The sequence below is a fragment of the Orcinus orca genome, chromosome 20, assembly GCF_937001465.1.
Source record: "Orcinus orca chromosome 20, mOrcOrc1.1, whole genome shotgun sequence".
Lineage (NCBI taxonomy): Eukaryota > Metazoa > Chordata > Mammalia > Artiodactyla > Delphinidae > Orcinus > Orcinus orca.
Window position 1 is genome coordinate 43467201 of NC_064578.1, and position 12066 is coordinate 43479266.

At 52.9% G+C, this 12066-nt stretch overlaps 1 protein-coding gene across 6 annotated transcripts; it reads left to right on the forward strand.

Moving 5' to 3' along the window:
* Positions 1 to 917: 917 nt before the first annotated feature.
* On the forward strand, positions 918 to 11279 carry UPK1A (uroplakin 1A). 6 transcript variants are annotated; one of them, XM_049703021.1, is made up of 8 exons: positions 918 to 1188; positions 1274 to 1374; positions 1783 to 1874; positions 3388 to 3588; positions 6800 to 6874; positions 7008 to 7115; positions 8839 to 9018; positions 10335 to 11279. In XM_049703021.1, the coding sequence occupies exons 1-8, from the start codon at positions 1154 to 1156 to the stop codon at positions 10962 to 10964; spliced, it is 1422 nt and encodes a 473-aa protein (XP_049558978.1). In that variant the 5' UTR covers positions 918 to 1153; the 3' UTR covers positions 10965 to 11279. The 6 variants fall into 6 exon arrangements, with proteins under 6 accessions (XP_049558978.1, XP_004284234.2, XP_049558977.1 ...); XM_004284186.3 differs by having other exon boundaries at positions 918 to 1874; positions 10335 to 10418; positions 10498 to 10631; XM_049703020.1 differs by having other exon boundaries at positions 918 to 1874.
* The last annotated feature ends 787 nt before the right edge of the window (positions 11280 to 12066 follow it).

Consider the following 12066-nt stretch of genomic DNA (forward strand, 5'->3'; position numbering starts at 1 on the left):
GGGGAAGGCCGGGCCCAAGTCACCCTTTTCGCCTGCAGGATCAGCCTTTTGCCACTAGGGTGCGCCACCGGAGAGACCGTGGGCTGCTCCGGAGCACTGCTGGTGAGGCGCGGCTGCCCACTGCACACCAGGCCGGAAGACACCCTTTGCAGATATCCCCGCCCTCAGTTCCCACCGCCGCCCAGGAAAGTGGTCTGATGGTACCCATTCTGCAGATGGGCAAATGCACACGCCAGGTCGCGCGGCACAGAGTAGGCGGAACTGGGATTTGAACCGAAGTCTCTTCGATCCCGCAAACTGAAGACATTTCCACCCACGGCTCCACCTCGCTGTGACCCTGCTTTGTCCGCGCGTGTGTGGTGATGGTGGGGGGGGCCTCCCACCAAGCCCATTCAGGGTGCCCCTCCCTTTTGCTTGCACACTCCTCTCCCCGCTTGCTCGTTGAACACTCATCTCAAAATCCCGTCACACACGCATCTCCTTCCATCCATCCCCTCAGCGCAGAGACCGAGCACCAGCATCCCGATCAACCCTCCCACTTGCCTCGTCTCCTCCCACCTCCCTGCCTCATCCAGCTGCCCTTGCCTGCCTGGGTCCCTGCCTAGACCTCCCCTTGGGCTCCCAGCCTTGGAGAGGTGGAGCCACCGTAGAGGATGCAATTCTGGGATTGCAGACACGCGTGTGGGTTTTTTGTTTGTTGGGTATTTTTTTAATTATTCATTTATTTATTTATTTATCTGTGGCTGTTTTGCTCCCGGGCTTCCTTTCTTCTAGTTCTGGCGGGGGTGGGGGGGCTACTCTTCCTTGCGGTGCGCCGGCTTCTCATGGCAGTGGTTTCTCTTGTTGCGGAGCATGGGCTCTAGGCGCATGGGCTTCAGTAGTTGTGGCGCACGGGCTTAGTTGCTCCACGGCACGGTATGTGGGATCTTCCTGGACCAGGGCTCGAACTCATGTGCCCTGCCTTGGCAGGCGGATTCACGGTGCCACGAGGAAAGTCCCCTCACGTGTGGGTTTGACTTGGATCTCTCCCTCCTCCCAGGAAGGCTCTAGTCCTGAGGAGAGACATCAGGTGGTGCACTCGCCCTCTCCACCCCGCCCCCCTCCACCACCATGACAGACTGGGAACCAGAGGCCCCTGCAGTTCACCTTGCTCATGTGGCCAGATATTAGCAAAATCTGGAATTTCAGGTCTGTAAATCACTTGGGGGAGGGGTCTCATAAAACTGTTCTCCCACACTGATCTGCCGGCTTGACCTCTTGTCCCCTCCTCCAGACACCCTTCCCCCTTCCAGGAAACTGGCCCAAGGAGGGGCCTGGGCATATATAGGGAGGCACTGTGGGAGGGCCTGGCCAGAGAGGCTTCAGGCAGAGAAGGTGAGGACGGGGATCTGGGGGTCTGGATGGGCAGGGGGAGCTGGGGAGGTCTGAGGCTAGGGGTGGGGGGCAGCCCTGAGCTCTGGCCAGTGACTGCCCCACCCAAGGCTTCATTTCTTCTTTTTTATTTGGCCAAGCCACTCAGCTTGTGGGATCTTGGTTCCCCATCCAGGGATTGAACCCATGTCCCCTGCGGGAGCGTGGACTCCTAACCACTGGACCAACCAGGGAACTCCCTCCTCCTCTGTAAAATGGCCCACTGCTGGGGTTGTGGGAAGCTGGGCGCACTTGGTACTGGCTTGGGCCCATCAGAGAGCTGGCAGCAGCCCCTGGCAGCTGGGGTGTGGAATGGGGCAGTGGGTCCTCTCCCGGCCCCTGCCTGGCCTCATCCCGGCTCGTGTGTCCCAGGCAAGACTATGGCTTCTGCAGCAGCAGCAACAGCAGAGAAGGGGTCTCCAGTTGTGGTGGGTCTGCTGGTCGTGGGAAACATCATTATTCTGGTGAGACATTCCCTGGGGCTGGGAGCCCAGTGGGCGGGTGAAGAGGAGGGGGGCGGTCCTGAGCCTGGGAGTGGGACAGCTGAGGGCTCAGGACTCACCTAATGGCCAGTGTTGCCTGGCTCTCAAGTCAGAAAAGCCCCGATTCGAGTCCCAGCTCTGCCTCTCCCCAGCTGTGTGACCTTGAGTAAGCGACTTTACTTCTCTGTGCCTGTTTCCCCATTTATAAATTATGTCCACACTGTGGGCATTGTTGTGTGGATTAATCCATGTATGGCCCTCAGCTCAAAAAAAGTGCTTGACCAGTGCCAGCTATCATCATTAACATGATTATGGACGTAAGGTGCCCGATTGGTGCACAGGAGTCCAATAGTAATGTATAATAGCAATGTCTTTTAATTACGTGATACCTGTACATGGCTCTGGAGCCAGACAGCCTGGGTTCAAATCCCAGCTCTGTCACTTTCTATTGTGGGACTTGGGGCCAGTGATGTAACCTCTCTGGGCCTCAGTGTTCTCATCTGTAAGATGGAGATAAAATAGGAATGCTGAGAGGATAAAATGAGTTATTGGATTTGTGCTTAGGCCAGAATTTGGCACACGTGGTCGCTATCTGTGTTGGCCATAACAGCAGTAGTGCAGGAGAGCTGGTAACAACGATGATTATCATACAGAAAGCAGTTTCAAGGACCAACGGACACAGTAAATACTCTATGAGAGTTAGTTTGATTGTTGGCAAAGGTATCCAACTGAGCCGTCTTCCTCCCTCCTTGTTCCCCATCCCAACAGGTAACCAGATTTTTATTTTCTCCAATATTTCTTTAAGCAAATACAAGCAAATAGGAACCTATATACCTATTTTCTCCCCTTTCTTGCCCCAAACGTAGCTCATTCCACACCCTGCTCCGTGCCTCCCATTTCCTCCTGTGCACATTCTCTGTCCACATGAGTCCTCAGACAGCCTCCCTGTCCTTTTCCACAACCGCCCAGCCCTCCATTGTGTGGCATCCTGGCTCCTTTACCCACGGTGCTGCGGGGAATAACCTTGTGGGTGTGTGATTTTCCTGCCTGGGCAGGTGTATCTGGAGGATTGACTCCTGCAAGTGGAATTGCTGGATCAAAGCGTTGATGCTTTTGTAATAGTTCTGGCCACGGCCAGGCTCCCCTCATCAGGGAATAGCAACACTCTTCAGGGGAGGCGGGCTAACCTAGCATCTCCTCGGTACCAGTCATGAGCGCCAGGCTTTGCATGTAGCGTCTCTTTGTATCCTTGAAGCCACTGGTAGCTAGGGTGTGGGTGGGGGCGGAGATCTGGCTGGGTCCTCCCTTCCCTCATGGCCTCCTGCCCACCTTCATCCCTGCTCATGGAAGGTGACATCTTTGCCACTCTTACTATGTGCCCACTTTACCAAGAGGGCAGTAGAGGCTCAGAATGGGGAAGGCCCTTCTCACGGAGACTCATGGAACCGGGGCTGCTGCCCCTGTGCAGGCCTTGCTAACCGGCTGCCCTGTCCAGCTGTCAGGCCTGGCCCTGTTTGCTGAAACGGTATGGGTGACCGCCGACCAGTACCGCGTGTACCCACTGATGGGCGTCTCGGGCAAGGATGACGTCTTTGCTGGTGCCTGGATCGCCATCTTCTGCGGCTTCTCCTTCTTCGTGGTGGCCAGCTTTGGTGTGGGCGCAGTGCTCTCCCGCCACCGGTCCATGATGCTCACGGTGAGGCCCCAGGAGGAAGGGATGGGGACGGCTGGGCACAAAAGTCATCCTCACAGAGTCGTAATAACAACCACACCGCAGCTACTAGTGTGTGTTCCGCATGGTACCACGCTTGGGCCTCGTGGCAGTCAGGTCAGTTAATCTGCCCATAACCTAACAACCTAGGCTCAGCTGTTACCCCCATTTTGCAAAGAAAACTGGGGCACAGGGGAGGCAGGGAAGGCAGCTCTGCCTGGGAGGATGGCTCTTAAGTAACAGGACTGGGATTTGAACCTCAGCTGGTTGGTCTCCAGGGTCTGTGCTCGGGAGCTCTGTTGATAACAATGACAATAATAATAGCACAGCAACCATTTAATGAGCGCTCACTGCATTCTACGTGCTTTACATAGATTAGTTCATTTGCTCCTCACAACCCACCGTGAGGTACCATCATCACCTTCATCATCATCATCTTCATGGCCCATTTGACAGAGTTGAAACTGAGGCTCAGAGAAGGGAATCCACTTATCCAGGGTGGCACAGCAAGTGAGTGACTGAGCCAGGATTTAAACCTGAGCACTTCAGTGCTTGAGCCTAGGCTCCTAATCTCTGCCCACAGCAATAACCCACACTCCCCAAGTACCTCTCACGTTCTGCCACTAGGCTAAGCAGTTTAGAAAATGAGCTCCTTCAATCCTCCCAGAATCCGTCTGAAGTTAGTGCTTCTCTGCCCATTTACCAGATGGGGAAACTGAGGTTCAAAGAGGCCCACAGCCCAGATGATAGGGATACCAGGGATTCCAATCCTGGCCCCACTGACACAGAGCCAACGCTGGGTTTTCCCCAGCTGAGGGCTTTTTGGATTCCCAGGAGCAGCTACTTATCCAATCCACAAATGTTTATACAGCAAGAACCATGTGCCAAACCCTGCGCTGGGCGCTAGGCTATTTTGTGAGCAAACCATAAAAGCCCTTGCTGTGGGGGAGGATACTCTCATGGGGGAGACAGTGACCAGGCAAGGGAGAGCTGGAGCTGGGGATGGGAAAGGGAAGATCTTGCAGGCAGAGAAAGTGAAGACCCGGGGCGGGGGCTGGTGGGGGGGGGGTGCCGGGGATTGGTAAGGGAGTGAGCCGCATGAATATCTGCAGAAAGAGCATTCCAGGTGGAGGGAACAGCAAGAGCAAAGGCTCTGAAGCCAGAGGGGACAGGAGTTCAGTGTGGCTGGAGCCAAGTGGGGGTGAGTGAGTGAGTGAGAGGAACTGAGGACGGACAGGGGAGAAGAACAGCAGCGGTGGGGGTGGGGGGAGGTTTGCTGGCCTTGAGGGGAGAGAGGGGAGAGAGCGGAGGTGGGCCTATCAGGTGGACCTGCAGGCCTTGGTAAAGGCTTTGGCTTCTCTATGAGTAACGTGGAGCCATGGAAGGGCTCTTTTCCTTTCCTTCTTCTTTTTTTCTTTCTTTCCTGCATCTAGTTCTCTGGCAGAACAATTTAACCAAAGTCCTAAAAGTTCACCCAACTAGTAAAAGAAAAAAGGTCTGTGTCTGTCTCTCCTATTAGTTTGTCATTAACTAAGACACAGATTTTTTTTTTTAATTGTTATGGGAAATTTCAAACAGACTAGAGTGAACGGCACGATGCCCCCTGTGTCCCTATCACCTGGTTTCCACAATATCACCCGCACATCGTCCCCTCTACCCCTACCCTCTGCCTGCCCACATTTTTCTTTCCTGGGGTATTTTGAAGCACATTCCAGACACCAGGTCACTTCCCTGTGAATACCTGCGTGCACATTTCTCTGAGTGATAAGGACGTGGTTTTAAAGCAGCCAGGCATGCATGGCCACATCATCTCGTCTGGGCAGTGGAGCTGGCACACCCACACCCCACGCCCTGTTGCTTTAAGGGGGAGGGGAGGGGACAGCTGAGGATCAGAAAAATAATTTTCATTAAACACCAATTAAAGAGCTTTTTCAGGTTTGGGTTTTTTTTTTTTCTTTGCGGTACGCGGGCCTGTCACTGTTGTGGCCTCTCCAGGACCGGGGCACGAACCCGTGTCCCCTGCATAGGCAGGCAGACTCTCAACCACTGCGCCACCAGGGAAGCCCAGGTTTGGGGTTTTTTGTTTTGTTTTGCTTTCCCCAATCACCATACTGCGGGCACATCGTGCAAAATTCACCCCAGTCCCTTCCTATCTATCTTCCAATACCCAATCTGTGTTCAGATGTCCCTGGTTGTCTCAGGAATGTCTTTCTTTTTTTCTTTTCTACAGTAGGCATTCATTTTACTGCATCCAAGCCAACAGTTAACAGTTAAGGGAATACCTTACATATTTTTGTTGATTGCATTGTCCTGTAACGTTTTATTTTTAAAAATTTCAAACATACAGAAAAGGTAAAGACTTGCACGGTGAACACCTGTATATCCCCCACGTAGATGTTTCCATTCACATTGTCCTATACTTTTTTTTTTAACATCTTTATTGGAGTATAATTGCTTTACAATGTTGTGTTCGTTTCTGCTTTATAACAAAGTGAATCAGCTATACGTATACATATATCCCCATATCTCCTCCCTCTTGTGTCTCCCTCCCACCCTCCCTATCCCACCCCTCTAGGTGGTCACAAAGCAACAGCTGATCTCCCTGTGCTATGCGGCTGCTTCCCACTAGCTATCTATTTTACATTTGGTAGTATTTATAAGTCCATGCCACTCTCTCACTTTGTCCCAGCTTACCCTTACCCCTCCCCGTGTCCTCAAGTCCATTCTCTAGTAGGTCTGCATCTTTATTCCCATCCTGCCCCTAGGTTCTTCATGACCTTTTTTTTTTTTTTTTTTTTAGATTCCATATATATGCGTTAGCATACGGTATTTGTTTTTCTCTTTCTGACTTACTTCACTCTGTATGACAGTCTCTAGGTCCATCCACCTCACTACAAATAACTCAGTTTCGTTCCTTTTTATGGCTGAGTAATATTCCATTGTATATATGTGCCACATCTTCTTTATGCATGTCCTATACTTTTTAAAAAATTGTGTTTCTGGGAATTCCCTGGCGGTCCAGTGGTGAGGAGTCGGTGCTTTTGCCACCAGGACCAGGTTCCATCCCTGGTCGGGGCATGGCCAAAAAAAAAAAAAAACTGCATTCCCATCACGGATCCATCCCTTGAGGGGTGTGACTTCACAGGCTTTGCCCTGCCAGGGCTGTCCCTGTGACCCTCCCTCCGTCTCTGCGCAGTACCTGGTGCTCATGCTCACCGTCTACATCTTTGAGTGCGCCTCCTGCATCACATCCTACACCCACCGAGACTACGTGAGTCGGGGGGAGGACAGGGGAGGGGCATGACTTCCAGGGGGAGTTTGGTGAGGGTCTTGGGCCGGCAGTGGAGGTCGATCTCTCTCCCCACCCAGCCCCGCTGGACCCTGTTCTTCCCGGCCCACTGCAGATGGTGTCCAGCCCATCCCTGATCACCAAGCAGATGCTGACCTTCTACAGTGCAGACTCGGACCAGGGCCGGGAACTCACCCGCCTCTGGGATCGCATCATGATTGAGGTGGGCGAGGGTAGGCAGGATGGGTGGGGAGGGCTGGAAGAGCTGAGGCTCTGACCAGGTCTCCCATTATGGCCCCCATTAGGGCTCCCATTATGCCCACCGGTAGATGATATCCACTCCTGTGGTTCTTATGAGGGAGAGGCTCTGGTCCTTGCCATTTTGGGGATGAAAACAGGCCCAAAAGAGGGAAAGTCACTTGCCCAGGGTCATATGGTTGGTAAGGGGCAGAGCTGGGATCCAAACGTAGATCCAGAGCCCCTGCTCTTAACCATTGCACATACTGTCTTTTTTTTTTTTTTTTTTTTTTTTGGCTGCGTTGGGTCTTCACTGCTGTGCGTGGGCTTTCTCTAGTTGCAGCAAACAGGGGTTACTCTTGGTTGAGGTGCGCAGGCTTCTCATTGCGGTGGCTTCTCTTGTTGAGGACCATGGGCTCTAGGCACGCGAACTTCAGTAGTTCCGGCACGCAGGCTCAGTAGTTGTGGCGCACGGGCTTAGTTGCTCCGCGGCATGTGGGATCTTCCCAGACCAGGGCTCAAACCCATGTCCCCTGCATCGGCAGGAGGATTCTTAACCACTGGGCCACCAGGGAAGTCCACACCTGCTGTCTTAATAGTAACAATAGTAATAATAATAACAGATGGTGGTCCAGTGGTTACGACTCCATGCTTCCACCGTAGGGGACACGGGTTTGATCCCTAGCTGGGAAACTAAGATCTGCATATCAGCGAGGGAGCTGCCAAAAAAAAAAAAAAGAAGAAGAAGAAGAATTGTTCAATTAAAAAAATAACAACAGGGCTTCCCTGGTGGCGCAGTGGTTGAGAATCCGCCTGCCGATGCAGGGGACACGGGTTCATGCCCCGGTCCGGGAGGATCCCACATGCCGTGGAGCGGCTGGGCCCGTGAGCCATGGCCGCTGAGCCTGCGCGTCAGGAGCCTGCGCTCCGCAACAGGAGAGGCCACAGCAGTGGGAGGCCTGCATACCACAAAAACAAAAACAAACAAACAAAAAAACATTAAAGAGCACTATCTTTTGTTTAGCGCCATTCAAAGCACTTTCAAGCTTATTTAATCCTCACAACCAGTCCATAAAGAAGATCAGCTCTTTAGCAGTGAGGAAACCAAGGCAGGAAGCTGAGGGTTTGCACGAGGTCACGCAGCTGGTAGGTCACAGAACCAAAAGGACTCAAACCCAGGCTGCCAGCTTCCAGAAGCCACGTTCTTAATTAAACTCAACAAGATACGGCAGCACAAGAGGAGAATATTGAGGACCCAAGGGAAATTGAGGTTCTCGTTTGGTTCGTCATGCAGCTAGCCTGGACTGAGACCCAGGTTTGAACGAGCCTATGTTTTCATCATTTGAGAGTCACAAATTAAACACCCACGGGGGTCAGGAGAAGCCAGAAATCTGCCTTTTGGTGTCATTTACCTCAGGTTTTGTTGACAGCTAATTACAAAAAATTTTTTTTTCCAATGAAATTTTTTTTCAAAAATATTTAAAATAAATCACGAGTGTGGGTTTGAGCCAAATCCCCCATCAGCCTCGGGGTGCTGGGACCAGTATCTTCTGCTCCTTTGCCCACACACAGACACTGCTGCCCCTCTTCGAGGAGGCCCAGGATGTGGGGAAGTGCAGGCCAACCTTATCCTTCCTCGCTGTGTGACCTCAGGGGAGCGGCTGTCCTCTCTGAGCCAGAGTCCTCCTGACCCCTGCCTCTCTCTCCAGCAAGAGTGCTGTGGCACGTCAGGTCCCATGGATTGGGTGAACTTCACATCAGCCTTCCGGGCCACCACCCCAGAGGTGGTGTTCCCCTGGCCCCCGCTGTGCTGTCGACGGACTGGCAACTTCATCCCCCTCAGTGAAGAAGGCTGCCGCCTGGGCCACTTGGACTACCTGTTCACCAAGGTGTGTCTCCTCCCCCCTGCTGTGTCTGTCGGTCTCTCTGGCCCTCTCTGGTTCTTCTTTTTCCCTCCCTGTCTGTCTGTCTGCTCCTCCCTCCCATCTGGCTTTCTCCTTCTCTCCCCTCCGTCTGACTCCCTCAACTCTCCATCTGTCCCTCCCTCCCTCTGCAAGTCAGCAGGATGAACCCCGGTTCTGGTTTGATCTGATCCAGACCTGGCGGCGCCCGAAACTTTTCTCAGGTTGTCTGGGGATAAAAGTAACAATAACAGTATCAGCAGCACAACACCAATAACAACCAACATTTATTGAGCTGATACTTTGTACCAGGCCTCCTTGTAGGTGCTCTAAGTTTTTACCTTATTTAATTCTCACCACAGCCTTATGAGGTAAAGGTTATAATTACCTCACTTTACAGATGATGAGCCTCACTAGTGACGGATGGAGTTGGGATGTGATTTCAGGCAGTCAGGCCCCAACCAGGTGCTTTAACTCCTGCAAAGGGAGTGCAGAGGCAGAGAGAGAAACCAGAGGAGGAGAACCGGTCCCCTTCGCTGCCTGGGGGCGCTTCACCATCATGCCTTAGATCAGGTGTCACAGAGAGGGGAGCCTGTATGCAAAACATCACCGCCACCAGGGTCGGACAGCCCTTCCTTGAACCCTGGCTCTCTGTAGAGTGCTTACATGCATCATCTCACAGCATCACCACGACTGCTTTCGGAGGGCAGTGCTGTCAAAGATCGCCATTTCACAGATAGCAAAACTGAGGCTCAGAGGGTCAGAATCCTAGCTAGGCCCCATAGCCAACAAGCGGCAGAGCCAGCCCCCAGCTCCATCCCGCCTGACTCCAGGGCACACACCCGGAACCTTTGTTCTTGGCTGCTTCCAAGTTGGGCCAAGCAGGGGTCTACATGAAGGCGACAGGTGTGGGGCTCTGGGCCCACTCAGCCTTACCTCCAAATGAGGAGCTGTCAGAACTGGACTGATCCTAAAGGTGTATTTCAAACCCTTGGAACTTGGGGGCAGCATGGAAAGCCAGCCCAAAACAAAATCACCCTCAGACTGTCATAGGCACCATCGGGGCAGCACCTGCTTGTGCAGGGCCTGGGTTAACATCACATCCCTGGCTCCCTGAAACCGCCCTGGGAGGGAGACACTGCCGTGATCCCCAGGGTGAGAAACCCACTTCCTCATGGTCCCGCAGGTAAGAAAACCAAGGCTCGAGGCAGGAAGTGACTTTCCCAAGGGCGCCCAGTGACTCTTGCTTTCAGCAACCAGCCTCCCCAGGCATTTTTTCAGACCCCCATGTTCCCCCTGCCCAGGGCTGCTTCGAACACATTGGCCACGCCATCGACAGCTACACGTGGGGCATCTCATGGTTTGGGTTCGCCATCCTGATGTGGACGGTGAGAGGCGGGAGCCTGTGGGCTGGGTGGGATGCGGCTGTGAGGCTGGGGCGCCCCTCACCTGCCTCCTCCCCTCCAGCTTCCTGTGATGCTGATGGCCATGCGTTTCTACAGCACGTTGTGAGGAAGAGAAGGGAAGCCCACGTGCACACTCAGCTCCCCTGCCCCTGCTCCCTCCAGCTGCGATGCCGCCCCACCTCTCCCTTCCCCACCTCCTCCACCCTTCCCTCCCTCCACTCCAAAGTTTTTTTTTTTTGTTTGTTTGTTTTTTTGCGGTACGCGGGCCTCTCACTGTTGTGGCCTCTCCCGTTGCAGAGCACAGGCTCTGGACGCGCAGGCTCAGCGGCCATGGCTCACGGGCCCAGCCGCTCTGCGGCATGTGGGATCTTCCCGGACCGGGGCATGAACCCGTGTCCCCTGCATCGGCAGGCGGACTCTCAACCGCTGCGCCACCAGGCCCCTCCAAAGATGTTTTACCAGGTTTCTGAGCCCTGCTGGGAGTTGGGGTGCCCTGAAACCCCTGGACATGTGTGCACGGACCCTTAGACCTTAACCCCATCTCACTTGGCTAATTCCTGGCCCATCTTTCCGTGTCAACTTGAAGTCCTGTCCTGGGGTGGGGGGGACCCTTCCCTGATCTTACCACCCCACTTGCGGATGCCTCTCTAGTAGCTCCCTGAGCTCCTTCTTCATGCTGGATGTCGTCACCATCACTGAATAGTTTGTGATTGTCTATTTAAGCTCTGGTAGACTGGGACTGCCATGAGGGGAGGGACAAGTTCTGTTATGCTTACTTTAATATCCCCAGTATTGCCCGGCACAGGGCTGAGCATGGATATTCAATAAATACTGCTTGAACGAGTTAATTTGTTTTCTTCGGAGGCCGAGGCGAATGAACCAGAACTCTTCCAATGGAAGTGGCAGAAACCCAACTGGCACTGACTGAAACACAAAATAGAAAGTATTGGCTCACGTAACTGAGTCAGTAAGGCTAGCTTCAGGCATGTCTGGATCCAGGGGTTCAGTCTAGGTCTCCAGGAAACCTGCTTCATTCTCAGGCAGGGTTTCTCTGGCGACACCAGACTTACATCTTTATAGCTAGGCAACAGAGCAGCGAGAAAGGGCCTCTTTCCCAATAACCTTTGCCAAGGTCAGGGATTAAATCTCACTGACTTGGTTTAGGTTCTAGACCCACTCTTTGGTTGGGGAAGGTCAGGCTCTGTGGATTAACATTCCTGCTAAGGATGCATCCAGGGGTGGTATTAGGAAAGGGGGTTGTTTACCAAAGGAAAGTCAGAGTGCAGGGATGCTGGGCCAGTACAGGTGACAGACATCCTCCTACTAGGGACTAAAGCTTCCAGAAGGTTCTCTAAGGGGTGCATGAGAGCAAACAGTTTAAGAATCTCATCACTGCTGTTTTGTCCTCTCTGAAGCAGGCTCATGCTCTGGCCACTTTACAGCAATTAGGCCCTGTGAGGAGAGTTTGTCTTCCTTCCCCATCAAATGAGGTTTCTCAGGGTCCTCGTTTACTGGTCTGCAGATGGTCTGCAAATGCTGAAATCAGATGTCAGCTTTTGAAAATATACTTTAAAAAAAATCTGTATTGGTCAAATCTATTAGGGTGAAAAATTGGAAACAACCTAACCTC